Below are 25,753 nucleotides of genomic sequence, written 5' to 3' on the forward strand. Positions count from 1 at the left end.
AAAAAATTTCTACTGACTCAAAAATCAAAATTAAACAAAAGTCAAGGCAAATCCAAGTTCGTTGCGACGAACTATGTACACCCTTTCTCTTTGCTAATGTAATATTTTTGGCGCTATAGATTCTGAAAGCCGAATTTTAACATTTGTTTCCCAAAAGATTAATTTATTAATTTGTAAATGCATTTATTGGTAAACCCATTTTCTTCATTTACCATCATCATGATAGTATGAAAAAGTAAAAAACACCGTCATGCCAAGGGTATGCAAAACGAAAACGAATTGATAAGAAATTTAATTCACCCTGAAGTTGGTGTTTAATGCACCACCTCCTCCAATATCAGGTTTTTTAAGTTTTTAATGGGGCAATCAAGTCCAGGTAAATAGATTGCGCACACTGCCGCCTAAAAATAGTTTGCGGGCGATCGATATTTAATTTTTATTGTCGTTACTTCAACAGCGCTTGGCACTGGTTAATTTATGAGGCCTCTGCAAATATTTACCATCACGTCGGGCAGCGTGGACTTATCAAATGATTAACGTCCATTTGAAAGCAATTAACATCTAAACACCTAAGCATCTAACATCGTCTGCTGGCACCTCTCGCGCTGTGCGGCCGTGCGCTTGGATGGCCGGGAGACTCATGACTCAATGTCTGTTTGGACACGAGAAAAAGAAGCAAGTCGTTGTGCGTGGCCCCGCGTTGCGCATACGCCATGTGTCACAGCGAAAGTCGGATGACTTCTTTACATTTGCCATGGCATAGTAGGCATGGAGTAGCATGGAATGGCATGATGTGGGTGGCTGATACACTTCTAAGAGCATACAGAGAGGAACAAGAATAAACAAAAAGAAAACACACACACACACACACACATGCACCACATCACAGATCAAATAATTTAATTAGCAGTGGCCCCTCAATTGTGCTCGTTTTAATTACATATATTTTATCAGCAGTCAGGGCAGGACAGGGTAGGGCAGGGCAGGCCAACGGCAAGTCAACGGCAAGCCAACAGCAAGTCTTGGCTTGGCCCATGTGTCAATAAGTCAAGTGATGTTAATTAATTGAGGCCGATAGCAAAATGCTCTGCAGCAGTCAGGCTGCCACAAGCAGATTACGGACATTGCAATTAAACTAGGCATTCGCACAATGGTTACACAACTGAACCCTGCTCCTGACTCTACTCTCATTTTAGAAGCGACAGGAAACTATGGCTTACTCATACGTTTATATCTATACCTATTGTGTGTTCGTTGGCCAAGCACGGCACTCCAGTCGGGCCATTGAGACAAATCACGTGCATATCAATCTCGAGGGTCTTCCTGAGCAGCTTAATATAAGTAGGTTCTATTTCGGTCAGATATGATAGGGAACTTTAACCGGCAACAGAGATAGTTCGGAATCGGTTCGGCTTTAAATAGACTATTGTCACATTTAGACTGCTTTGCACCCCGCCATGACATAGCTTTATCGCCCAAGAGTCCAAGAGGTACATGCCTAATTAATTTTGAGATAATCAAAACAATTTGGTCTTCTGCACCACCTGCGAGTGGTTGAAGTGGTGTTGTGCTATTCGATAAGCAATGCTGCCAGGACGAACCAGGCTACGCTCTAGGGCATCGCCATACAACTGCACCAGAGATGGCTCCTCCTCCACCGGTTCCAGATAAGCAGAAAGTCCACCGATTAACTGCAAAGAAGAATTGCAGTCGATGAACCTTTTAAATTGCGTTTTTCCAAGAACCTACCAGATCTGGGTCGCAGTTGAGAAAGCGCATGACCTGCACATGCTCGGACCAGAGTCGCCGTCGCCACTTGTTGTCGTACTTCTGGGCCAAAGGCAGCAGCACCAGCGAACTGAACAGCTCATCGCCGTAGCTGGCCGCTGCGAAGTGCTCCACAAACAGATAGTAGAGTGGCTCGAATCTGGCCTTATTCACGAACTCGGCATCGAAATCAAAGTGAAGCGTAGCATTCTGGGCGTAGAAGTCCTTTAGGTAACCGTGCAGCAGCTGATGCAGATCTGGCTCCAAGAACTGCGAGTCGGGACCCATAAAGGCAATCATCAGATACATAAGCTTTTCCAGCGGGGAAACAATCTGCAAGCCTTCCTTCTCCAGTTGCCGCACAAACATAAGGGTCATGCGCACCACTTGCTGTTCTGTAAGAGAAAAAGGATTGATTCGATGTCCTCAAAGAGAGATTAACTTAACGTTTGCTTCACCTGAAAATATTGCCGCTGGCTGCTGTTGTACATTCTGCAAGTAGTTGCCGAGTATAAGACGCATCTGAAAGAATGGCCAATCAGCCGGCAGGATGGGTGCCTGCGTGTAGCACAGCGACAGTGAGGGCTCAGAGTTGTCCTACTTGTCGAAAGGGAATGGTTAGTGAATCAGAAATAAGTGAAGTAGTTGGCAATCTTACAGCTATCACGTGCGGGTAAATCATTTCCATGCAGGTCTGTTGCAACAGCTTCAAGCACGCCGCGTCCAACTCCACGTACTTCCCATTGAAGATAAAGCGCTCGAATGTGCTCTTGATCTGTGTCGCATGGGCTGTGGAGAGGCAGCACAGATAGTTGTAGACCAGCTGCAGCAACTGCGTGCGATCCAAGTAGGTCTCTAGTCCATCTGTGACGAGCAGCTGATGAACGAACCTCAGCTCGCTCCGTGCAAAGAAGTTGGTGGCCAGGATGCGGTTCAGTCCCGAGCTCAATTGACGCAGATACTCGGCAACTGGCTCCAGCACCGACGGTTGCAAAAGCGCCTCGAACAATGGCCTCTCCCCAGACTCCAGCGACAGGTCGCGCAAAGCCCAGATGCCGCTCAACAGATGCACCGGATACGTGTCGCTGACAATCAGCTGGGGTCCACAGTCATGCATCAATACTGCGCCCACATTCGGCAACGCTGGATGGATATTGCGCCGATCGACGGGGCGTCGCAGAACAACAGAGCCCTTGCTGGAAAATAGTAATTAAATGGGTGATGAAATAGGTGATGCCCCCCAATCAACTCACCTTAGGTCGCGCACACATGCAACGAGGCTGGGTGAGCGCACAAACTGTGGAAGAACGCTGCGTAGAAATGGCTGAAAGGCCGTCGTTCCCAAATACCCGTGGCGGCAGAACCAAGAAACGACATACAACACAGCACTCAATAGCGTGAGTTGGGTGAACTAAAGAGATGCCAAATGCTATAGGGTATTGGAGAAAGCTATTCGATTTGGGGCGCACTCACATCCTTGATAGAATCAATGCGCGAGGCAGAGTGCATCCAGCTGCAACAGCAGTTGTGTAGTGGCCCTGCCAGCAGCTTCTGCCCATCCACGTCACAGGCTCCGCTCTCGCCGGCGCCCACAATTGCCACGAGAAGGGCCGCTGCGTGCTGTCGTATCAGCACCGATCCGCCCACTCCATCGAAAATACTGTGATTGCAGTGCCAGTCCACCATTTGGCGCAGGGCGGGCAGGAACTGTCTGTAACAACGATTTAAACATAGATGAAGTGCCACTCAATAATAGTAGCTATTAGACACCACACATTCCCCCAGATGGCTATATAAGAGGGCTTTACTTGAAGAGCAGCCTCAGTCAAGTCAGGAAATTTATATCGACACAATGACCTCCTCCAGGAATGTTTGCCTTTTTCTGGCCGTGCTCATCGCCTACGATTCGCTGGCTCCGAGCCAAGCCGTGAGTATTTCTGTTCAATCAGTTGGTAAACAAGCTCAAGTCCTGCCGAAATAGTTTGAGCTCTCGCCGACGATGAAAAAGCAAGTAGGAAAGCTTAAGGATCGCTGCATTAAACAGACAGGAGCATCCGCAGGTGAGCGTATATCAATTTACAATATTTCAATGATGTAGCTAATAATAATCATCGAGAATTTCAGAACGAATGCTCCAGGCGAAGAAAGACCAGGTATTGCCCGATGATCCGGCCTTCAAATGCTTTCTGCACTGCATGTTTGACATGTTAGGACTGGTGCGTTGACATGTTAGGATGTGACTGGAGAGAAAGATTTAATTAAAGGCGAGAGACTCAAATTCTGTTCTCCACAGATCGACAGCCACAACGTAATGCAATTGGAGTCTCTGATCGAAGTCTTGCCTGAAGAGATTCACCCCGAGATCAACGCACTTGTTGGCAACTGCGGCACCCAAAGTATGTATTAGCATATAGGTTTCCTTTCTTGGGAGGCCCTATAGATCCCCATCGTTTGCAGAGGGAATTGATGGCTGCGACACGGCTTTTCTAACCGTCAAGTGCTATCTCAGTGTGAACAAAGATTTCATCACGGAGCAGATAATGAATTCAATGCAATAGAAGTTCTCACACACCTGTAGAGGTCGCGATCCACAATCCCCAGAAGGAGCAAACAGCGCAGGATGCGCAGTGACTCGACCTGAACGCGTACCATTTTTCCCTGAAAAACGAGAGAGAGTCTTAATCATGTATACCAATAACCCAATAAAAGATCTGCTACAAACCCCAACACTGTCGCGTAGAAACAAGTACTCTTTCAGCCGCTCGATCAGAACGCCCTTTGAAAGGCTCTTGGCTATGTCCAAGTGCTGGCAGATCAGTATTCGAATAAGCTTTAGGCAGAGTGGCTGGGGCTGGCCGTAGAACGCGACGCTCGACGACGACCCAGAGGGCAGAAAGTGGGTTAATATAACATCTAAGAGATGGCTTTCGTTTGCCAACTGCCGTGCAACCTTTATACTTGTGCGAGCGATTCGTATGAGCAGCTTCAGACAGGAGTCCACGGTGCTGTTGTCAGGACGCATTGAACTCAAGATGAAGCTGTGATTACGCAAAAAGATTATAATTAATTCTTTAAAATTAATCACAAATACTAAGGCTCACGTAATCCGCTGCAATATATTCGTTCGGAGCAGACAATCCATGAGGTCTGTCTCGGCCAGCTGAAAGTCATCCATGGACATGCGACTCTCCGTCTCATCCTCAGCGACATCGGCTCGCACAGAGGGACTGCTGGTCAACAGTTTCATGTAACGCTGCAGAAAGGCAATGGATGTCGGATCGGAGTCCGAGTCGCTGTAATTGCTCACGACCTGAAGCGTTGGCTGCCAATGGCAGTAGGGATTGTCGTGGATATAGTCGAGCAGCACCTCGTCCGTTTCGTTGTAGAACAAGCAGGCCAATGCCCTGCTTACTACCTCAAGCTGCGCGGCCACATTTTCATCGAGGCCAAAGCGCAGTAGGAAGAACATTTTTGAGACCGGGAGCGTGAGCACCTGGTCATAGAAGCCCTGATTGTAGATGCTGAAGATACCCGCGATGGCACCAAATGACGATATTCTTTGTTGTAACACAGTCGAGCTGTCAATTAAATGGGAAAATTAGGAAAGCTCTGTGCCCAAGCCACACCGCACCTACCGAGCCAGCCGAAACAGCTCCTGCAGCGTGTACCCCGGCCGTTCAGCTTCCTCGCCGTGCAAATACAGCTCGCGCTCGTCCACTGGAACGGAACGGTCCTGGTCTGGGTTCTTGAGCGTGTGCGGCAGTAGAACACCCTTCCAATCAAAGCGCGCATCGAACTGCTGTCCCGGCTTGAGCTGGCTCATCTTGGCTGGTATATCGCGCATCCAGGCCAGCTTGTGCTCTTCCACAAGATTGAAATTAAGCCATTTGTCTTCGTCACTTTGCAGCAAGAGCGCATGTGCTGGGTTGGAGTCGACCAACGATGAAATCGGCTGTTGAGGCTGTGGCGTGGGCTCGATGGGCTTTGGAGATGGCTCGCTCGCAACCAAAGGGCTTTTGGTTCCACGATTTTTGGACAGCAATGCAAGCAATGCCGGATCTGTAATTGGGGTTTTGCAAGTCATATTAATAGCTAAATAATAAAAAACAGTGGCCATCAGTTGCCTTACCCAACGTGGCCTGCAATCTTTGACGCTCGGCTAAAATTTCCTCTTCGCTCATTTGACTGAGAAGAGCCATGTTTTCGTCATGTAGTTCCTTTGCCAGTTTCGCATCTCTTACAATGGCACTACGTTCGGTCGGTGCCTTTGAAATTAATTTCGTTTGCGATTCCTCAACAGTTTTTGCGCCTCCTTCCAAAAGCTGTTTGGCGAAAATGCTGGTAGGCCTGTTGGTGGCTGGCTGTGAGGTGTACGAAAGTTATTACATTTGGAAAACCCCGCTTCAGGTTCCGCCTTACCTGATTGGAATGTCGGATTGGGGGACGCTGTGCACCTTCGGCTCTTTCCACTATCTCGCCAAGCACGGCGCCCATCATGCTGGGATTTACTTTGCTGCCTCGCACATCTCCCAGCATGTTCTCATGGATTTCATCGAACAGTACCTTGGTCGAAGGAAAGCCCTCATTGCTCGTTGCAGCAGTCACTGATTTTTTTACGGTCAATTTGGGCTCCTGTGCTCCTTGCTCATTGGTGGAGGATATACGACCTAGCTTCGCCTGCTCTCGCTTCTGTGCAAACATGGACTTCTTTGGAACTACAGAAAACATCATGTAAATTCACATGCCATCAGGCATAAACAAAATAAGAGAATAATAGTCACTTACTCTTTTCCATACGTACAAACGCCGCTGCTGGCTGAAAACTTGGATTTTTCTGTCGCTCCGCCTGGAAGTCGGCTGCCATGCGGAGAACATCCTCCTCGCTTTCACCCGGCTTAAGTTTTTTAAACATTTTAAATTTCAGACAAGCGAAATTTCAAAACAAACGCAACATCAGGGCTGCACAAGTGGCCGCTGAACAGCTGGCTCAGGGCTGCACCGGAACAGCGAAAAAGTGGAAACAGCTGGTGCAGGGTTGCAGCGAAATTGAGCGGTAAGAGTTCAAGCAATTAATCGAAAACACTGTTATTATTTAAAAATTTACTTTTAATTACCGGCAATTAGCAGAGTGGTAGGTAGAAAAAATGTAATAATTAATACATATAAATACATATGCAAGTCAATGATTATTTTCCATCTTAATGCTGGGGGAGCAGCCCCTACTTCTTAAAGGTGGTGCCCGTATTCGCCGCACACTTGGTCAGCGAGTGCTGAGCCACCAGAGTGTCCTTGTGGGGCAGCGCAGCTATTTGGAAGAACAGATCGATCCCCTCCTTGAAGAGCTCAATGGCCTCACCAGTCTTCTGCGCCTGCATCGCCTGGGCCGCTTCCCTGTATAGCTCTTCGATTTTGATCAGCCGGGAGACGCTCTCCTTCAGGGAGATATTCTTGCGACAGCGAGGACAGCGCACATCCTTGGCCAAGTCCTTTGGGAACTTCAACAGATTCACACAGTTGGCCGAAGTGCACCTTTAAGTATCGTAATAAGTATCGTAAACTTTGGAGTTCCGATCCGCAAATATACTTACCAGAAGCGCACCTGCTTGTCCAGCTTCTGGAGCAGCGGCCAGTTCTCCTGGCAGGCCATGCAGCTGCAGCTGAAGGAGTATCTGCCACGAAGAGACCTCTGGCGCTCCTTGAGATTGGTGTACGTGAAGATGGGGCCATAGTTGACGGCGACCACTTCGTTCGGACGATGCGGCTTGGTGGCCGCCAGCACCAGCTTCTTGCCCACAAAATAGCTGGCGACGCTGCAGGGAATGGGAATGGGAAAAGGAGTGCATAAGAGCAGAGTGCGTTCCGGCGGATCCAGCACTCCTCTTACCTTGGCCAGCATTCGTGGTTGAAGTAGGAGCCAGTGCCGTAGAGACCTGCGCCCACATGCACCGTCTTGCTGCCTTCGAACCGATGCTCGTCCGTCACCTGGGTCTGGTAGATCTCGTGCGCGTTGTACTGCAGCACCTGAAGCAGGCCCAGCAGGGCGGTGGCCACCTGCAGCTCAACGGCTGTCGGATTGACGCCCTCGGTTTTGCGCTGGCCAAAGTACTGCGCCTTCTGCAGGATGCGCATCAGGAACCCGGCCATCAGAGAGCGCTGCAGGTAGTCCTCCGCCTGACGCACATCCTCGTGCGAGCACAAGTTCTCAAAGAGCAGATTGGCCGTGGCCAGGCCATCGTCCACGCTGGCGGCCTGTGTGAAGATGCGCAGTGCAATGAAGCAAAGAATGGACATGCCGGAGCCAATGAGCAGATCCATGAACTCGCACTCGAAGCGATGGTAGCTCTCGCAGGCCTCGCCCATGCACTGGGCAGAGCAGAAGGCAATCCCGGAGCAATGCAGACATGCCACGGGAGTGTGCAACCTACGAAGGAAGAGGGAGGTGCCTCAGTCAGTGGCACCGAAGAGCCGACGATCGGAGCACTTACCGCTTGAAGCAGTGGTGACAGTGGGTGCCAAAGAAGCTGGGAATCAGGCAAGCCGCCACAGGATTCTCGCACAGCACCACATCTCCTGTCTTCAGGCACTCGCTGGCCACAACGAAGCGGCCCTTCTCCTTGGTCTCCACGAGCTTCACGACATTGGCGGCGCCGCTCAGTTCCGGGTTTTCCCCGTGGGCCAGCTGCGGCACCTTCTCCGTGGATGGCTCCTTCTGGACAGGCTTTATCCCAGCGATTTCTTTGCGGCATATCGAAATGTGGGTGGTGTCGGAGCCAGCCAGTTTTTCGGCTATCTTCAAGGAGATTTCAGCCCGAGCACTCTCTCCCATTACTGCCAAAGAGGAAGTATGAAAATTTCGCCAAGAGGATACCTTGTTGCCCCACTCACCCGCATAGGCCTTGGCCATCTTGCAGTAGTAGTCGACGCTTCCCTTCAACTCCAGACCGAAATTGGTGGCCAGCTTGAGGTCGCTGAGAGCCGGTTCGCCCTCCCCCAGGCCAATCAGGATGGATGCACGCGATCGGTAGGCCAGGGCAAGGGTGAGTCCATCGTCAATGGTGGGACTCACATTCCGTTGGGGAGCACGCATCACGGCCAGATTGGCGGCCAGCAATGCCTGCTGGAGGAGCTCCCTGCGCTCATCCGCCTCATTCGTGCTGCAGCTCAACAGATAGTACTTGTCCGCCTGGGCTCGCCTTTGGAAGGAGAACAGAGCGTCCTTCAGCTTGTAAACCGGCTGGACGTGCTCCAGTACACCGAGCACCGGATCGCACACCTCGCGATCACTGAATATGGAGAGCACACGGGCCGCGTTCGACTTCAGTTTTCCAAAGTAGTTCTTCAGCCACTTGTCGCCACATGTCTCCCTCACATCGCCACAGAAATCGTTGAAGAACCCCTTCTTCTCCGACTGGACGGTGCGCGTGGAGCATATCTTCTGGTATGTCGGATCGTACTCCATCGTATTTCTCCGTAAATTATGTAAAATGGAATACAATTCAAGTTTCTGTTCGGCGTCGGGTGAAAATTCTACTCATCCGCGTTTCCTGCTCACTTTTTCCGCTGCTGCTGCTGCCTGAGTATTGAAAACAGCTGGCGGACGGTTGGTGGCCCTCCAAAAATAGCCCCCCGATCCGATCGCTCAGTTCGCCGCGTTATAAATACTCGCGACGGATTAAATTGTGAACCAGTGCTAGTCGCATCCGTTAAGTTCTCTCAGCGATTGTTCGAACTTGTTCCAGTTCGTAGATATCATATCCAATTGTTGATCTCAGGATGGATCTGAAATGAGATCTAGGAAGGTGTTCTGAGTCCTCAGCATTGGGGAATTTTTACCTACTAGAAATACACACACTGAATAATATTAATTTCGTTTTTATTTGTAACTTGAATTGGGCTTATAAATCACATTAAATAATGTATTTAAAAATTAGCTAAACGTACAAAAATATAACAATATGTATATCAGAATAGTTATAGTTATATATGTATATTTCGTAATTTAAATATTATAAGTATACTTTTTCGCCGGGAAAACATTAATTCAAGTATAGCTTCAATGAAATATTGAAATTGTCTCCTGGACTATCATATATTGTATGTGGACTCCACTCCCATACACATACCTAATTGGAAAGACCTTTTCGTAGAGTAACGTAGCGTAGAGTAGAGTAGAGATAGTAGTAATGTGGACAATATTGTATAGTAGTGTTTCAACTTGTACCACCTGTTTATGGATGCATTTGTGTCATTGTCAAAGGAAGATATCGAATGTCAGACTAGAGCAATCCGTAAAGTAAATCCTGTAGAACCGAAAGAAGCGAAACTTGTGTCAAATTATAAAGAAATCATGTGCGTACGTTTTCAGTTTAGTTTATTGTATTTATTTGGATTGAAAAATGTGTGTGTTTTGCGTGATATTCCATGATAAATTTCAGTTTTAAAATGATTGAGATATAGAAGAATGCGATGGTTGGGAAATGAAAAATCGTTACTTGATATTTTCACTAAAAGATGGTACAAAAATTCAATTGGCTAATTAGGTGTACGGTACAAATCATACATATAATATACTTTTAAATTCAAAATCATTACATATATATATCATTTCTTTCTAAAATTATAAAAAAAAGAACTTAGGATTGTGGTCGGGGTTTGGGGTTTGGGATTTTTTTTGTGTTCGCATGATATATAAATAAATTAGATTGTGGATGTTGTTTTCATTTGTTTGTTAGCTTTAGTCACAATTAATCTCGTTGGCTTCATTTTCTTTTGCAATACGATCTAAGAGAAAGTGTTACTAAACTTAACAAATAAAATGCTACAAAATGTCAGCCGCGACAGCTCCAAAGCGCATATGTCGGTATCGTTGGTAGGTATATGTATGTTTGTTTATATGTATGTATATATGTATATTATCAACTATACTATTATCATCACATTGTAAACGTTAAGTGTTCCTTATTATTTTGTGTATTGTTTAGTCTAAGCGAAAAACGAGTACATCATAGTTTTAATGTCTTTTGTGTACAAGCCTAGACGCTGCCAAAAAATATCCATTGATTTCATTTGATTTCCCCCGTCACATTCAGCCGACGACCATGCCACTCTGCTATTGCGCTTGCCCCCTACTAAAACCTTATAGACAACATTTTAGGGGCGGACATAGGCCTAGTTTTAGTCCTTTTCTGTTCTCCTTCGTAGCTGGTTTTGTTTTTGGTATGTTTTCTTTTCTTGTCTTCTCTTGTTTTCTGTTTTTTTTTCTGAGGGATTGTTCCGCATAGCCTACGTACAAATTTAAATAAATTAGAGCTTAATAGTTACAACGGCATAGCCTTCGAAATGGGGGAATCGCCTGGGCATATTTTCAACATTCTCTTCACGTATTTATAAATAAATTAGCCATAGTATCACTTATTTATAATATTTTAAGAAAAAAAAAAAAACCAATCTAATTCAACTATATATTTAAAGGATACACCTACAGTTCATGGAAGAGGCCGGTTTAAACTTAAGGAAAGCAGCAGATAGTCCATCTCCGGTGGAGAGATGGAGCAGAGAGCGAGTGGCGGCCGCCTTGCCTTACTTAACCCTATCACTACTACTATACAAAACGGAGCACAGTGCCCGTGGCGGTGGCAGCCCGTGACAGCAGCACTATCCGCACTGCAGACGACCGCAGCCACAGCCACAGCCACAGCCACAGCCGTAGCCAGTAAGCACCGACAGTTAACCTCATCGAAACGAGATAGGAGGAAAGCACCTCACGACATCTTGATACCCAGCGCCCGACTCGAGTATTCGTAGACGACATAGCTGATGGAGACGGCAGGCAGGACTTTGAGGAAGTTTGGCGTTATTCCTCGATACAACCCCGTCAGACCCTCCTGCCGCACAATCTTGCGGAACAAGCCGGTCATCGTCTCCTCGCCACTGTGCGCATCGCTGCTCTTCAGGGGAATCAGCGTCTTCCGTTTCTGGTTGGTAATTGTTTCGGCGGCTGCGGACAAGAACAGTTAGGACCACTCGCTATTAACAAAAAGACAATGGTGCTTACCTTGTGCCTGTAGCCGTGTTCGCACGAGGGCCAGCGGGTACGAGCAGAGCTGTCCCAGCGCGCTCGATGTGCTGCCGCAGGCCAGGAGTACCAGGAAGCTGGGCTGCTCGTTGTTGTCGTGGCTGGCAATGTAACGTCTCTTCAGAGTCTCGTAGACGGCCAGATCTATGCCAGCATAGGGCAGGATGCCCAGTATGTTGGGCACATAGCCGCGGTAGAAACTGCGCGCACCCTCGTTCTTGTAGATCTTGGCCGCGGCATCGGCTATGCCCGCGTACTGTCCAGTCTTCCGAAGCGCCAGCCGGGTCTTTAATACTTCCATGGGATATATGATGGTCTGAGAAATGCCGCCTGCCGCAGCACCGGCATAGAAGCGCTCCACAATGCTCATCTGCCTGCTGGCGTCCTCGCCACGAATCAGTCGCTTCATTTGCTCGTACGCCGCAAACTTGAGCGCCGTTTCCGGTGCAATCTTGAGGACATTGATGCCATTGCCGCGCCACATGCTCCGCGATCCGCCCTCGTTCAACATGATTTGTGCACACTCTGAGATTCCCATTTTTGTCGTTTGGACCTGCAGGAAGATGCACATTTAGATATCTTGGGTCGAGGCCACGTCTGCGGGGTTGCAAGACTCACCTGAAGGTAGACCTTGATTCTGTCCAGAGGCGCTGTGCACGTTCGCGACACTCCACCGGCAATGCCACCAGCCACAAGGTGTCGCCACCAGAGGCCCGTCTGCATCTCCTTTTGTGTGAAGTCATCAGGTACATTCATATCCTCGCCAATGTCGAGGTACTGCAAGGATCAAAAAGAACATCTTAGGTCACTTCGAAGCCGAATAAGAGAGTCCATATTCAGTACATTTGAAAAGCTACGATGAATGGAATGACTTTCTAGTCTACTTTAAGAGAGGTTGTGCTGGGTCTCTGGCCCGTACCCGTACCCGTACCCGTGGTGCTTCCTTTTCTTGATACATGATCGATGGCGATTGCAGCCATTCCTGCCCCCTCCAGTCTGCCTGAAAGTTAGCTCCAGTTTATATTGGTTTTCGCTTCAATCAGAACTAGCATCGACAACAGTACTTTTGCCTCTCCAAGCCACCAGAAGCGAAAGCAGAAACAGAAGCAGTAGCAGAAGCAAAGGCAGTGCCACACAACATTAAGAGAATTACGGAAGCGAGAAGCAAATGCAATACTAGCGGCAACAAAGGTTATATCATTCACATTGGTTTGCATCGGTGGTGCATACATACATATGTACGGGTATGTACGAGTATATTTGTGTATCCCAGTCGTGCCTCCACTATATATACCTAATTTTCGCGATTTCTGCTTTCCCCTAACGTGTGGCTGCCCTGCCCCACTGGTCCGCCCTGCCAATTTGTTGTGTAATTTGTGTAAAATGTGCTAAACCAGGGAATGAAATAAGGAACATTTTCTACATGTTTGCATAGCTTTTGGCTTTCTTTTGCGATTCAAAACGAATTATTAGTTGATAAGCTGCTCAAGAAAACAACAAATAAAAGCTGTCTGAGCATGATAACCGCGAAACTGCGAAACCGCAGAACTGAAACCCAATTATCAGGTCTTGTGATTCCGAAAGCTCTCGGACGGAGCGGGACGGTACGGGACAAACAACAAACGGAAACGAATGGAAAAGTCCGATTGATGATTGGCCAGAATGGGGTTCTTGGAAGACGATTCCAGGCCGTCTGCGAGTGTGGGAAGGGGGGGGCAATTTTCAAGGTGAAAATCAAAAAAGTCATTTCCCTTTGACCGTGATGGATGATGGCACTGAAGTCAATTATGATATTTAACTAAGCGAACAGAACAGAGTACAATCAAAACAAATCACACACCATGCTTGGATAAAAGACAAACATGCAAATAACAGCCGATCTGTCAGGGTTAAAGTGTATAATATGTGTAGTACATATATTTAACAGAATATCACGGGTAAATTGTTGATCTTTGCTCCGATATATCTGTTGTGTTGTGGTATAAATGAGTGATAGAAGCCAATGAGAATTAACAAAATTGTTGTGGATTGTCATGCCTGTTGGAATTTATTATTTCCGAATTTTTATAGATAATTATTTTATATATACCATACAAACATATGTACATACATATGTCTAGAGCGAGGCACATGACTGCAAAAAAAGCTTCTTTTCTTTATACAAAATAATCTATTTTTAAAATGCTGCCTCGATTTTGGCTCACATACGTGGAAGTGGAATTGACTGTCAAAGGACTGCTGCAGAGGCGGCCAAATCGGGTTATTAAACGATTCGATTAGTGGAGCTATTCAATGGCTTGCATCGGATCAGACAATGGGCTGTAGGCCTGATCGCTTGACCAACTCCACCAAGGCCAGTCCGATCGATCCAGCGCGATCGATCCCATGGCCAGCACCAATCCAAGACCAGAAGGTAAACGGTGCCAAGGGAGCCCGCCTTGGACTTGGAATGCCCTCCCCCCATTGGAATGGATGGCGTTGACCGAGCGTTTGGACGTTGACTCAGACTCTGTTCCGGTTATGGAATTTGCCCGACGTTATTTCCATCTCCAAAGTGTTTTTCCCCTCCGCCGAAGGCAGACGGCCGACGGCCAGACGTCCAGACGGAGATGCGGACGTCAGCAGCGAGGGTAAACAACAATGTAAGAGCACGTTCAATCAACAAGTTTATAAAAAGCGAGAAAAGTGTTTACGCATTTGACGTCACCATTTGACGCGGGGGCCGGGCCGGGCCTGACCACACACAGCAGGGCACGGCATATGAGGCATGTGGGCAGGAGGTCAAGGAGGGGCACTGAGTCAGCACCCCACACATACACGCCTGACACACAAACGCACACAAATACATGCACAAAGTTATGCAGAGAGCAAAAGCCATGACGATTTTAGGCGCCTGGCAACAAGCAGACGCGCAGACGCACACACACACACACACACTGAAGCGATAGAAAAAGAGAGAGAAGTGGTGCGGGAGAGCCACGCGCAGCGCAAATCTTAGGCGGGCGCGTGCGTGTGTGTGTGTGTGTGTGTGAGTGAAGTATGTCGTCGATCGACGCGATCAAAAGGCAGACATAAACCGGTTTCATATCAAGCGCCGTCGTATTTTGGCGGCTTGTTGCCATGCGCCCCGCATGGTTCATGGTGCAATGTAACTGAAAACCCAAATCAAATCCGAGACGCACAACGAATTGTGTAAGGTGCACAGGGTGCAGCACCGTTACAAATGATCTTGAATGGAACGCCAAGTGCTGCCACTCTATGGGGTACTTCGCGGCAAGTGGGACGCGACGCTCTTTTGAACTTCGCGGGAAAAACCAGCAAAACGATAAGATAAAAGCGAAATGAGTCAGCTTCCGTTGCACAAGCAACGGGGGACCACAGCCCAGGGCTTTCGAGATGGCGGTGATGTGGAGTATCATCTGAAGAAGCTAAGTGGTCTATTAGAGACACCTACCCGTCCCATCATGTCACGGAATATGACTACGAAATCCTCCATCATGTCGCCAGCGACTGCCATCTGCTGTATGTTGTGGTAATCGACAGGCAAATTGTAGTGATATGTGCTATTCCGTATCATTTTGTTATTCTGTGTGTGTCACTTCACAACACTGTTTTCGGGGGTTCCTTGAATCCCAAATGCTGCAATGCGTGCTGTAAGCTGTATTACAGTTCCGCTTCACTTCCGCTTTATAGTGTCCGGAATGTGGCTTTCACTGTGAGCAAACTTTCACTCGGAGCAATTCAAAAAAAATATGCAGCTCTCTTATGATTTTCCTCGCCACTCTAGCCGCGCACAGATGAGGAGGCTAGACTTTGCTCGAAGCGTTAGATTAAATTAAGATTGTTCCACAGCTGTCGCGAAAGAGAACAAAGCAGTCTCTCGTTCAGGCTCAATTATATAACTACACTCCAGCTCGGTGGCGTTCGATAGGGGGCCGAGTGATACAATGCGCGCACAACCTTCACGCGAGCCAAACGAAAAAAGACTGAGAGCACTGCGACGATCGCACCGCCGCCGAAGCTTCGCGATTTTTTTGTCGTCGGTGCAGGCGCTCACTCTTGCGGCTCTGTGCTTTTTGCCCTACCTCTCTCTCGCTCTCTGCCTCACTCTGCGGCCGCCCATCGCTTTATTAGTGGGTTGCGCGTGTGGGGTTGTGAGCCACCATCTCCCCCTCTGATGCTGCCCTCCAGCATTGGGAGGCTTCCCGACAGTTAGAATGTTATTAGAAAACAATGATTGGGAAAACATTTGATTAGTGGATGGCGACAGCCAGACAGTACCCAAAACAAAAAGAAAAGAGTCGAAACCCCAAATATCGTAGGGGTAAGTCGCTTCGATTTTTGGGAGGATTTTTGATTTACTCAACTGAATGGAATTTTGACAATTAGGCCAGAATCCTCTATGAAATATCATATGGGAATAGATCCGAATGGCCCCGCCAGGAATCCCAGTTACATATGTACATCCCTTGTACAATGCACCCTCGACGGCTACGAACAGCAGGTATTTGGAGAGAGCTACTCGTAATAAACAATAGCTCCAGTCAATGGGCAAGACGGTTTGACAGTTATTTGGCAGCTTTTGATTACAGGTTGCGTGACTTTATCTCAAACTGAATTTTCGCGTGTGGAACCGGTTTTGGCCGACTTCGGTGAATACCAAGGGTCTGATAGCCACATGACAAGCGTGTGACTGGCTGTCTGGCTGGGGGATGACGCTCCATTCGGCTGCTGCGCCATAGGTGATCTTGGGACTTGGACGTGGAACATTTACAGCCACCATTGTAACACCTGCATACGTCAGGAGCTAGGAGCTTGGATTTGATAAGGCCAATTCCAGAGAGCAGTCCCAAAGGTCCCCGGGAATATTTTGGAGCGTCGTCAACAGAAAACAAATTCTAAATCCGCAAAACAACCTCGATTTACCCTTATCATTGGAAAGCACACGCTTCTATCGTTGGAGATAAGCAGCAATGAGGACTCGAGGAAACCTCCAGACACACCCATTTTTCAAGTGGCGACTGCAGCCCAGCACAGCCCCGCCGCAATGCCTAATACCTTAACTAGTTTCAATGAATTTATGGCCCCTTCCTCAAGGCCACTGCCGTGCCACTATTGGACATTTAACGATCCAATTTCTGGTCCAAATTGGCACTGTCTCAAAGGAAACGATGAACCACAATTTAGGCACGGCATTCGACAGCTTAAATATACAATAGCAGAGCCCATTGCATGACAGGGGCGTGTCGCAAAACGTCCCATTGGAGTCTGTCATGCATCTTACCCCTAACATACAATGAGCTTGCGAATGCAGGGGCCAGGCCAAGTCATAGCACCGCAATCGTTTGCAATTTAACTCTAGGAATATCATATAACAATGAGTCAAGGCTTTGCGGGTCTTTTCAACGGTAATTTCTTCGTAATTTTGAGGCATTGTTTGTAGAAACTTTAGGACTGCCGCTCCGTTACCGAGAAAAGCTTGTTTATAGAATACTATACGTACGAGTACACTTCACCGAACGTCGCGGCGATCCGTTTCCAGTTCTGTTTGATGACTCCCAGAACGTGCGGACGGACAGGTTATCACTAGTTATGGGACCTCTCAGTTTCGAAGCCAGTCAACAGTTTCCAAACTGGACTGGACTGGAGCATCGGCGGACTTTGATTAAAGCAAAAATTCGAGAATTCGCTTAATTCGTAATAATAAATATTGTGTTTGTGCAACTGACGACAGAGGAAACATGTAAAGGTCTTATCAGCGCCGGAATGCGTTCAATCTGGATGCGATTGAGCCATTTGGCCATTTGACCAATCAATCATGGCATGAAAGGCAGCCTAATTACAAAGGCAACTCATTTGGAACCCCACTTTGTGCGCAGGCTACGTTTAAGTAGAGGTTTACTCTCACGTTTGGGCCTGGCTAAAAATTAGAACCTAGCAATCTGCAGTCAGTAGCCGCCTGAGGTACGTCAGAGGCCAAGAACCGGCTACTACGACAGAATCAGCTTGACAACCAAACGGCCAGCCGGGGCCCCTGGAGTGGCTCCAGCCGGTTGACCTTAAGATTCAGGTCTGGTCTGCCACAATCGCGAAAAATGTCGAAGAGCAATAATCTGAAATTTGAAAGCTGTTTCGCTGGGGAAGATCTGCTTGTTCTTTCTGGGAAGAGCTGCAGAGGCGGCCAGGGGCCAGGGGCCAGGCAGGCCAAGTGACTGTCAAATTTGAGTGGAATTGATATCAATTGCTGGAGCTGTCCGCATGTAAACAGAATGATTATGCAGACAACAAAGCAGGCGCTAGCATCGTCACCTGCCCACAACCCGCACCACACTCGAAAACAATGAAATGTGATTTTTAACCGACCATAATCATCCCGATAAGCGGGCGGGAAAGAGATCTGTAAGGAACGTAAGCGGGCGGCCCAACCCCGGACGGGCCTCTCATTTAAAACATTATTAAACAGTACGTATTTGATAAGGTAGTTTGTATACCGATTTGAATCAGATGAGATGATGAAATATATACAAAACTCTTGCGTCAGGCCAGAGCGAAAGCTTTTGTCATGCAAGGACCAACACGGAGCCATCGCTTCCGCTCTGGATCTGGATCTGGATATGGATTCATTATTTTCGAATGTAGAATGTGGAATGCATACAATAGTCAGTACATAGTCATGCAGATGAATGTTCTATGGGGACTAGGATGATCTATACCGAATGATAAGCCTTCGCTGGTGGAGAGGATGGATGTGTTGCGTTGTGGTTGTGGCAGTGTATGGGCGTGTGGGCGTATGGGCGTATGGGCATATGGGCACCCTCGAACTACGTGAGGACTACAACAATAGTAATGGTAATCTTAGAATCATAGTTTTGACGATATGTACCTTCAGATCTTCCTCAGTTAGTCAGGAGTTGTAAGTGTGGAGGTACTACAGAGGCAGTTTAGAGCGTATGTACGAGATTATGTGGAGTGTTTTTTTGTTTGTTTTTCGATATGGTAACGCATGGTAACGAAACGAGGGTATAAGATTGTAAAATTGGACAATTAGTTTAAAATACGAAACGTTAAACAACTACAATGTCTGAGACGGAACAAGCGCCGATGATAGTGAGAGCCTTCCCAGAGGCGGAGGCCTCTGGGCAAACCCCCACCGGACGGGACAGGAAAGGATATTAAAATTAAGCGCTACACGTTAAGGCTTGCACTAATAGCTACACTAACTAGGAGGAGATTCGAGCGCGCTCCTGTCCCTGCCAAACTTACAGTAGAGTGCCGCCAGAATTTGATCAGATCGTGTATGTCCGTAGAGGGAGCCAATAGCATAAAGTCGCGCCACTCGTTAAAGCTTATGTTAAGGCTGCCATCTTTGTCCATTCTGCAAACAGGGAGAGAGATACCATCAATATACGGAATACATGCAGAGCATATATATTATATATCGCACCTGGTTAGCAGTTTTCTAGCCTCGTCCACGTCAATGTCCAGGCCCAGGTCCTTGAAAGCAGATATTAGCTCCTCCAAATCCACTTTGCCTGCAATCAACGCCATGCCATGACATCATCCGTGATACACATGTGTATACAGAATAATCTAATAAGCCATCCAACTCACCATCACGGTTTCTATCTAGGTGCGAGAACTGTAGACACAGGTTCTTCTCGTGCTCCCGTACATAGTGCAGGAATTCAGCGAAGCCCACGTTGCCACTTTGGTTCTTGTCCGACTGCTGCATGAATTTCTGGAAGAGTAAGGCAACGTTAGGAACGTGTTAATTACTTAGATAGAAATCAATAGAACAAATGCTTCTTATCGTAAAGGCTTCGTGCCGCGTGGAAACCATACAAATCTCAGCAGTCGCATCGCATCTTGCTTTATCATCTTCCTCAAATCAGGGAATTGTTGCATACATATGTATTTACTCGTAATAATAGTCTGTATAAATTAGATTCGCATACGCTTTTGACAGTACAGCTGTCAAGGACACATATTATTGATCTTTCGCCGTTCTCTATAGAATACCGCAACAAAAGCATTACAATTTGAAAGATTTCCGAGGCCCGGGGCTGGGCACTGTCCCTCACCCATGTGGCCAATTTATGTTAATCCCAGCGACACTTGGCAGACACTGCCGCATGCCGCAGTGGCCCTCCCTGCCACCCCTGCTACCAACCACTCACCTCCGCGTAGACGCTCGACAGGCCAAACTCGTGCAGCGCCGCCGATAGATCGTGTATGTCGACCTTGCCGTCGCCGTCCCGGTCCAACTGATTGAAGATACGCTCGAGTCGCTCCTCGTCCTCGGCTGGTATTTCCGTGGGCATGATGGCCATTGGTATGCCGTTGCCAGAGCTGGAGACAGTATCCGGCGGCGGCACCGACTGGAGGTTGTAGGGCATAGTGGCAAGATGGGCATATTGCAGACTATTGAAGTTGTGGGCCGCACTGTGCTCATAGCTGGTGGCAAGGGTCGATGGCTTCAGTGGCGCGTAGATGGCATGGGCCTGTTGTGCAAAATTGGTCGGCGGATCCGGCGTCAAGTCAATGTCAATTCGATGGCCTGGTTCCGGCTGCGGCTGCTCCTGCTTCTGCTGCTGCTGCTGCTCCAACTGCTGCTTACTTACTTCTAGGGATGCGCTGTTTTCAATTCCAACTTGCTTTCTGACCATTCTCCAGACTCGTGTGTACTTGTTTAGAGTGTTACTTGCTTTGTGGCGGATAACTCGTGTCTCGATCTCCTCTGGGAGTCTCGGGGTCTCGGTGTCTAAGGGCCTGGTATGCTTTTGGTGCTGAAATACGTTGCAAACTATAGCGGGCTCCTCCTACTCCTATGGCTGGCGCATTTTGGTCTTCTCTTGGGGTATGCTAAGTCAAGCTGTGGGTCTGAAAATAAACATTTAAATATATATATATATACATATACATATATAATAAGCAATTAACCTAATGCGAAGGTTTACGTGTGGAAAACCCCACTATAAACTGAAAGGTAAATTTGCATGTGTGAAAAATCGTTTCCCCGCAGATGAAGTCATCCACATTTGGCAGCAGATGGCAGTGCGGACTGTGTTGTGTGTGTGCGTGCTCATTATAATGTTATAATTAAAGCTGGGCTGGCCAGCAGACAGGAGCCGTGCAATCATTGATTTTTTTGAGGAGTCGAGCTAATTTTGAAGGCCAACGCATTTCCGGAAAGCCTTGAAAAATTGGCAGCCTCACGCACATGCACACGCACACAAGCACGCACATGTCCGTCCCACAAGTGAGTGAAGAGAAAGCGGGTTTCAGAGAGAGAAAGAGGGAGCCCACGCAATACTGGAACTTTCTATTACTCCATTTCCCTTGGGAAATTTCCTTCTAGCCTTATTGCATTTTCTCGCACCTTATGCACGCCTTTGGGCAGTTTTTTCGGCTGGGCAATGACTCAAATTTCACAGAATTTTTCGCGAATTGTTGCCAAATTGGCAAATTTTTATTCTGCAGTCGTCGTATTCAAACGCACACACATGCATGTAAACGCACACTCACTCAACTGGATATGGATATGCAGAAGAAAGCGAACCCCAAAGCGAATTCCACGACGACAGGCTCTCTACGTACCGCGTTGGTTCACTGCTGCTGGGCCCGCGGATATATAGGAATTTGTGTGGCGATCGTTGCCTTTTTAATTTAAATAAAACGAAAGTGAGTGCTTGGCCAAGAAATTGTAACTCGAAGGCAGGATTTATCGTTAAAATATACCGTCCGACCCTCAGAAATTCATCAAAATATACCGTCTCACTTTAAAAATATACCGTAAATATACTGACGAATTCAAGTTCTATATTCCTCGACTTGTATATTCCGTGGAATATTACTAGCTATATAGCACATTTAGCCATGCCCACATAATTTTATCCGATTAATCAATCAATTTTCTACTTGACTGGTTTATTTGAAACTCTTGCTTTTGTTGGATTTAGTCTAAAAAAAGGTTTTAGCGAAGAAGGTCAAACAAATAGAGCGTAATAAAACGTAAGAGAAAAATCGTTACTATTGCTCAATTTTGATATTCCGTTTAATAATGCCGACTAACTAAAACCATTAGCTCTGCCCATATAATTTTAGGCCATTGATGAATACATTTTCTTCAAGATTGGCTAGTATTTAGTCCTTGCTTTTATTGTATTTTGACTAAACCAAAGCTTCAACAAAATAGTTAAACAAAAAAATAGTGGCAACGTAAGTGAGTATGGAGTGAGCCGTATGTGAGTATGGAAATTGTTGAGCTGAAAAGGTACATTGTGGAAGGAAAATCTCGAAAAAGGTCCAACCAAACTTGAGCGCCAAATAGACATTGTTTGAAAGTGACTGAACGAAAATGATTTCAACGCAATCCAGTGGAACAAATGGTGCACGGAGCTACGATTTGAGGGAGCGAAAATTCATAAAATCTGCGTATGGAAGTTTTTATACCATTTGTTCTTTGAAAATTAAGTTTAATAGATTAAATTTATCAAATAACGTCGGCTCAATTGTGACCTCAAAAAGTACCGAAAAGTATTAAAAATACCGTAAACGGTCACCCTTAACAACACCGCAACATGGTGTTAAAATTCAAAGTGCTGTTAAGCGCCAAGTGTAACTATCGATGCAGCATATCAGGTGTATCGATACCATATAGCCTTGCATGTTAAGTTAACAGCGAGCTCAGATATTCATATTTTTTGAATCGAGGCCAGGGTCATGTTCAGCCGTTTCATTCAATTCCGTCTACGATGGCATGGCCTTTAAAATTAAAAAAAAAGACCAACAAAAGACTCCATTACAGTTGATAACATAATATGTATTTTCTCTCCACTTCTGAATGTTTTGTTGTTTAAGATACACTTATATTTCAGCTAAATAATTTGTTATGGTAGGTCTATATAAAATTGGTCTAAACTGTGGAAATGAACGAGAATAGTTGCACTTTCTGTTTTAAAATTGGAGCATACAAGTGTGTTGGGGGAATTTCTGTTAATTACATTAAATGCGCGCACAACAGCTTCGTTCTCACATCAAGATAACAAAAAAAAAAAAGAACTCAACGAACGAAAAAATACATTGTGGTTCGGGTACATGGATCGGTTTTAGGGACAATAGCTCTCTAGTTCATTAGCAAGTTCCAGGCATCATCCTCGGCGTTCGCCTTGTCGCCCGCAGGAGCGGCCGGTTTTGATTTCACATTTTTCACATCCAGATTGTCGAAGCCCTCGCTCAGCTTTACCGACGTGTCCTGCAGCTTCATGTTGCGGCGGGCACTCTGTCCACCCGATGGGGCATTCTGGTAGGAGGTCTCCGCGCTCTGGTAGTTGGAGGCCTCGAAGCCGGACCAGTCGGCGTCGTGCGTGAGGCCGGCGGAGGCGGTGCCACTGTTGCTGCTTAGCTGGGTATGATACGAGCTGGAGCTGGTCAGATGCGTCTTGTTATTGGCATTCTCCTGCCAGCCACCCCAGTCGCTGTCGCTCACGCCGCTCTGTTGGCCCAGGCCTCCGGCCAGATTTCCGCCTACCGAGTTCGATCGCTGCTGATAGGCGTTGTCCTCAAAGTTGGGGTCGTTGTAGCCGCTCTGCGGCGACGACATGTTGCTGCCCGCCAAGTTGTTCCAGCCCCTCTTGCCGATGTCTGTGACCTGTGGGAATATATAAGCATACACTGGTGCTGTAGGACTTTTGGAGGACTAAAATTGGCAAAGGGGTTATTGCAAACTACAGACCTTGAAGGCCACATCTGTAACACCGCTCTGAACGGTTTCTAGCAAAGTGCCTTCTTTCATCTACAACCAAAAGAGGAAGAAAACAAAACGTACAAATAATAAAGACAACAAAGAAACAAAGATATCTATGGGTGATGGGTGGGTGTCCGTCGACTGACGCACCTTCGTTGATGCCAAATTGACAGTGGTAACGGCCTTATCCTTGGCGGTACTGGCCAGCTTTGAGGCGTTCGTGGAGAACAAACTCCAGCCCGACGCCAGTGTGGACAGTGTCGAGTCGATAAGCTCCTGAGATTGCGTTTTTGGCGGAGGCTCACGTGTGAACCCAAACCCGGCATACTTTCCGCCCTGGCTCGGTGGCAAGTTCCTGCAGGATCATTTTAATGAGATTTCGGATAATATTAAATCATCATCTAGAGTACATACTCTGGTCGCGAAGCGTTCTCAACTTGGCGTTTGCTGAAAAACTCCTCCTTCTGATCCCGAAATTCCTGTGTCTGGTATTGCTGATAGCCTGGGGCGTCACCATAGCTGCCGCCTCCGTTCTGATAGCCATCGGAGCCGCCGTAACCTGTTGCGCTGGCATGTGACTGCGAGCTTCTGTTGCCACTATTCCTGCTCTGGCTATTGTTGCTGCCCAGCCGCGTTTCGGCATCTTTTTGGTTCCAGCTTTTACCTTGGGCCAGTGTCGCGATCTTGTCGCGATACAGAGCCGCTGCCTTGGAGTTGTAGCGCTGCGTTATGGGCGCCCGTTCGCTCCAGTCGGCCTGATCCTCCAGGAACTCGCGAGCGTTGCGGTTGCCACCCGCCTTCATCTTCTCCAGCTCAATGTCTTTCCATTTATCCATCGTCACGGAGCGCACGAAGGACAGATGGACGCCCAGGCTGCGATGCTTCCCGGAGCACTCCAGACATATCCAAATTCCGTAGGTGACCGACACCCACTGGGGATTGTGTGTGCCGCACTCGAAGCATTTCTGTGTTTAATAGAAAATATGGCTTATTAAAATAAATATGTACATCTACGTGCTTGTGTCTACAGAAGCATGCATATGGATGTGTACATATGTATGTATGCATATATATATGAGGCGGAAGTAAATTTCGGATGGAGGACTCACCGAATTATCATCTTGTGGCTTCAGCTCTTGGAGCACTCGTCGCGTCCTGGGACTGGCCATAGCAACAGAACGAACAGCTACCTACGTGCGACTTTTTGTGGCACTGCTTTGTCTTCGCAGCTGATACGAAGATATGAAACTTTTTGCTGACGCTGGCGGTGTGTACTGTCAATATTGGAAACCACGCACTAACTTACGACTCCCCAGCCTCTGTGGACTGTTCAATACCAACAAGTCTCCACGGCCACTTAGTTAAGCACATTTAATGGAGTTGCGAATTTGTTTGTACAAATTCCCAGCTCGAGATTTATAGTATATTGGCAAAAAAAAATTAAGCGTGTCCCACTTGAAAGTTCGAACTTAACCCACTTAACCCCCCTCTATTTAAACAAGTGAACAACTTGAGTTAAGCCGCGGAAAATACAACCACTAACCATACTGTATGCTTAGTGGTAGTACCCACTGGTCGACGATGGGTTAATCGTTCTCTGTCCATGATCGGAAATCATATTCTCCGATTTTGATATTCGGTTTAATATTACTAGCTAGCTAAGACTTTCAGCTCTGAACAAATAATTTTATCCGATTGACGAATTACTTTCGTACACGAGTGGCTAATTATAAGAACTCATCTAGGTTGGATTGTTTATAGAATAAGGTTTGAACAAAAAAGGTAATGAAAAATGTACATTTTTTACATGGTAACTACACGGTAACTACACGTTTGGCTACATATCAACTACATATTTATGGAGTGGGGCAATTGTATACCCTATTTCCTTTAATTCATGTTAAAAATCTGCTTTCCAAGCTGATTTGAAACATTAATAATGAATTTTTCACAGAATAAACTGTTTTAGACCTATTAATGCATTTGATACATATTCTTGGTCTATGTAGGAAGAAACTGCACCATTTCGTTGAAATAGCTTCAAAACAGAGAATGAGATTTTGCATTCCTTTGAGCTTGAAGTGACAAGCAAGTCCTCAATTCTATACCCTTTTCCAAGGGTATGCTAAATTTTGCTCATTTTGAATAGCTAGAGATAATAATTT

General features: G+C 46.9%; 5 protein-coding genes and 1 long non-coding RNA gene across 14 annotated transcripts; 2 read left to right on the plus strand and 4 right to left on the minus strand.

Moving 5' to 3' along the window:
• Positions 1 to 895: 895 nt before the first annotated feature.
• On the minus strand, positions 896 to 6,766 carry LOC4813465 (RNA polymerase II-associated protein 1). The gene is made up of 13 exons (XM_001353353.4): positions 6,553 to 6,766; positions 6,187 to 6,482; positions 5,897 to 6,128; positions 5,403 to 5,826; positions 4,869 to 5,345; positions 4,490 to 4,805; positions 4,340 to 4,425; positions 3,241 to 3,478; positions 3,021 to 3,178; positions 2,426 to 2,963; positions 2,226 to 2,364; positions 1,750 to 2,162; positions 896 to 1,691 (listed from the first exon to the last, which is right to left on the minus strand). The coding sequence occupies exons 1-13, from the start codon at positions 6,677 to 6,679 to the stop codon at positions 1,518 to 1,520; spliced, it is 3,618 nt and encodes a 1,205-aa protein (XP_001353389.2). The 5' UTR covers positions 6,680 to 6,766; the 3' UTR covers positions 896 to 1,517.
• Obp69a (Odorant-binding protein 69a) lies at positions 3,572 to 4,494 on the plus strand. Its single transcript, XM_001353354.4, has 5 exons — positions 3,572 to 3,694; positions 3,749 to 3,827; positions 3,892 to 3,983; positions 4,061 to 4,163; positions 4,225 to 4,494. The coding sequence occupies exons 1-5, from the start codon at positions 3,620 to 3,622 to the stop codon at positions 4,323 to 4,325; spliced, it is 450 nt and encodes a 149-aa protein (XP_001353390.2). The 5' UTR covers positions 3,572 to 3,619; the 3' UTR covers positions 4,326 to 4,494.
• An 86-nt stretch (positions 6,767 to 6,852) lies between the features above and the next one.
• On the minus strand, positions 6,853 to 9,456 carry Smyd4-2 (SET and MYND domain containing, class 4, member 2). 2 transcript variants are annotated; one of them, XM_015187321.2, is made up of 6 exons: positions 9,320 to 9,456; positions 8,653 to 9,233; positions 8,253 to 8,595; positions 7,652 to 8,188; positions 7,356 to 7,577; positions 6,853 to 7,296 (listed from the first exon to the last, which is right to left on the minus strand). In XM_015187321.2, exons 2-6 carry the CDS (start codon positions 9,224 to 9,226, stop codon positions 6,987 to 6,989), a joined length of 1,986 nt encoding a protein of 661 aa, XP_015042807.2. In that variant the 5' UTR covers positions 9,227 to 9,233; positions 9,320 to 9,456; the 3' UTR covers positions 6,853 to 6,986. The 2 variants fall into 2 exon arrangements, with proteins under 2 accessions (XP_015042807.2, XP_001353391.2); XM_001353355.4 differs by having other exon boundaries at positions 8,653 to 9,455.
• A 665-nt stretch (positions 9,457 to 10,121) lies between these two features.
• On the minus strand, positions 10,122 to 21,608 carry SCaMC (Short Calcium-binding Mitochondrial Carrier). Of its 7 annotated transcripts, none has more exons than XM_033384718.1 (9): positions 21,440 to 21,608; positions 20,020 to 20,722; positions 19,454 to 19,580; positions 19,287 to 19,374; positions 19,106 to 19,217; positions 12,768 to 12,842; positions 12,461 to 12,619; positions 11,822 to 12,395; positions 10,122 to 11,764 (listed from the first exon to the last, which is right to left on the minus strand). In XM_033384718.1, exons 2-9 carry the CDS (start codon positions 20,506 to 20,508, stop codon positions 11,529 to 11,531), a joined length of 1,860 nt encoding a protein of 619 aa, XP_033240609.1. In that variant the 5' UTR covers positions 20,509 to 20,722; positions 21,440 to 21,608; the 3' UTR covers positions 10,122 to 11,528. The 7 variants fall into 7 exon arrangements, with proteins under 7 accessions (XP_033240609.1, XP_033240611.1, XP_033240608.1 ...); XM_033384720.1 differs by lacking the exon at positions 21,440 to 21,608 and adding an exon at positions 21,222 to 21,399 and having other exon boundaries at positions 12,774 to 12,842; XM_033384717.1 differs by lacking the exon at positions 21,440 to 21,608 and adding an exon at positions 21,222 to 21,399.
• LOC117185059 (uncharacterized) lies at positions 15,985 to 17,129 on the plus strand. The gene is made up of 2 exons (XR_004470555.1): positions 15,985 to 16,166; positions 16,232 to 17,129. It is a non-coding gene; the product is annotated as an uncharacterized lncRNA (long non-coding RNA).
• A 1,035-nt stretch (positions 21,609 to 22,643) lies between the features above and the next one.
• On the minus strand, positions 22,644 to 25,094 carry ArfGAP1 (ADP-ribosylation factor GTPase-activating protein 1). 2 transcript variants are annotated; one of them, XM_001353357.4, is made up of 5 exons: positions 24,698 to 25,093; positions 24,003 to 24,553; positions 23,739 to 23,943; positions 23,577 to 23,636; positions 22,644 to 23,492 (listed from the first exon to the last, which is right to left on the minus strand). In XM_001353357.4, the coding sequence occupies exons 1-5, from the start codon at positions 24,755 to 24,757 to the stop codon at positions 22,968 to 22,970; spliced, it is 1,401 nt and encodes a 466-aa protein (XP_001353393.2). In that variant the 5' UTR covers positions 24,758 to 25,093; the 3' UTR covers positions 22,644 to 22,967. The 2 variants fall into 2 exon arrangements, with proteins under 2 accessions (XP_001353393.2, XP_015042811.1); XM_015187325.2 differs by lacking the exon at positions 23,577 to 23,636 and having other exon boundaries at positions 24,698 to 25,094.
• Positions 25,095 to 25,753: the final 659 nt, after the last annotated feature.

This window comes from Drosophila pseudoobscura, chromosome X, assembly GCF_009870125.1.
Source record: "Drosophila pseudoobscura strain MV-25-SWS-2005 chromosome X, UCI_Dpse_MV25, whole genome shotgun sequence".
Lineage (NCBI taxonomy): Eukaryota > Metazoa > Arthropoda > Insecta > Diptera > Drosophilidae > Drosophila > Drosophila pseudoobscura.

Coding starts and splice junctions, on each gene's coding strand:
- Obp69a (XM_001353354.4), top strand. CDS start 3,620: ATGACCTCCTCCAGGAATGTTTGCCTTTTTCTGGCCGTGCTCATCGCC. Junction 3,695..3,748: donor CGCTGGCTCCGAGCCAAGCC/GTGAGTATTTCT, acceptor CTGCCGAAATAG/TTTGAGCTCTCGCCGACGAT. Junction 3,828..3,891: donor ACAGACAGGAGCATCCGCAG/GTGAGCGTATAT, acceptor CGAGAATTTCAG/AACGAATGCTCCAGGCGAAG.
- Smyd4-2 (XM_015187321.2), bottom strand. CDS start 9,226: ATGGAGTACGATCCGACATACCAGAAGATATGCTCCACGCGCACCGTC. Junction 8,596..8,652: donor GATGGCCAAGGCCTATGCGG/GTGAGTGGGGCA, acceptor CCTCTTTGGCAG/TAATGGGAGAGAGTGCTCGG. Junction 7,578..7,651: donor AACCACGAATGCTGGCCAAG/GTAAGAGGAGTG, acceptor CATTCCCTGCAG/CGTCGCCAGCTATTTTGTGG.
- ArfGAP1 (XM_001353357.4), bottom strand. CDS start 24,757: ATGGCCAGTCCCAGGACGCGACGAGTGCTCCAAGAGCTGAAGCCACAA. Junction 23,944..24,002: donor GAGAACGCTTCGCGACCAGA/GTATGTACTCTA, acceptor ATGATCCTGCAG/GAACTTGCCACCGAGCCAGG. Junction 23,493..23,576: donor TTACAGATGTGGCCTTCAAG/GTCTGTAGTTTG, acceptor ATATTCCCACAG/GTCACAGACATCGGCAAGAG.
- LOC4813465 (XM_001353353.4), bottom strand. CDS start 6,679: ATGTTTAAAAAACTTAAGCCGGGTGAAAGCGAGGAGGATGTTCTCCGC. Junction 6,129..6,186: donor CAATCCGACATTCCAATCAG/GTAAGGCGGAAC, acceptor TACACCTCACAG/CCAGCCACCAACAGGCCTAC. Junction 4,806..4,868: donor AATATATTGCAGCGGATTAC/GTGAGCCTTAGT, acceptor GCGTAATCACAG/CTTCATCTTGAGTTCAATGC.
- SCaMC (XM_033384718.1), bottom strand. CDS start 20,508: ATGGTCAGAAAGCAAGTTGGAATTGAAAACAGCGCATCCCTAGAAGTA. Junction 19,218..19,286: donor GCTAGAAAACTGCTAACCAG/GTGCGATATATA, acceptor CCCTGTTTGCAG/AATGGACAAAGATGGCAGCC. Junction 12,620..12,767: donor AGGAAGCACCACGGGTACGG/GTACGGGTACGG, acceptor TGATCCTTGCAG/TACCTCGACATTGGCGAGGA.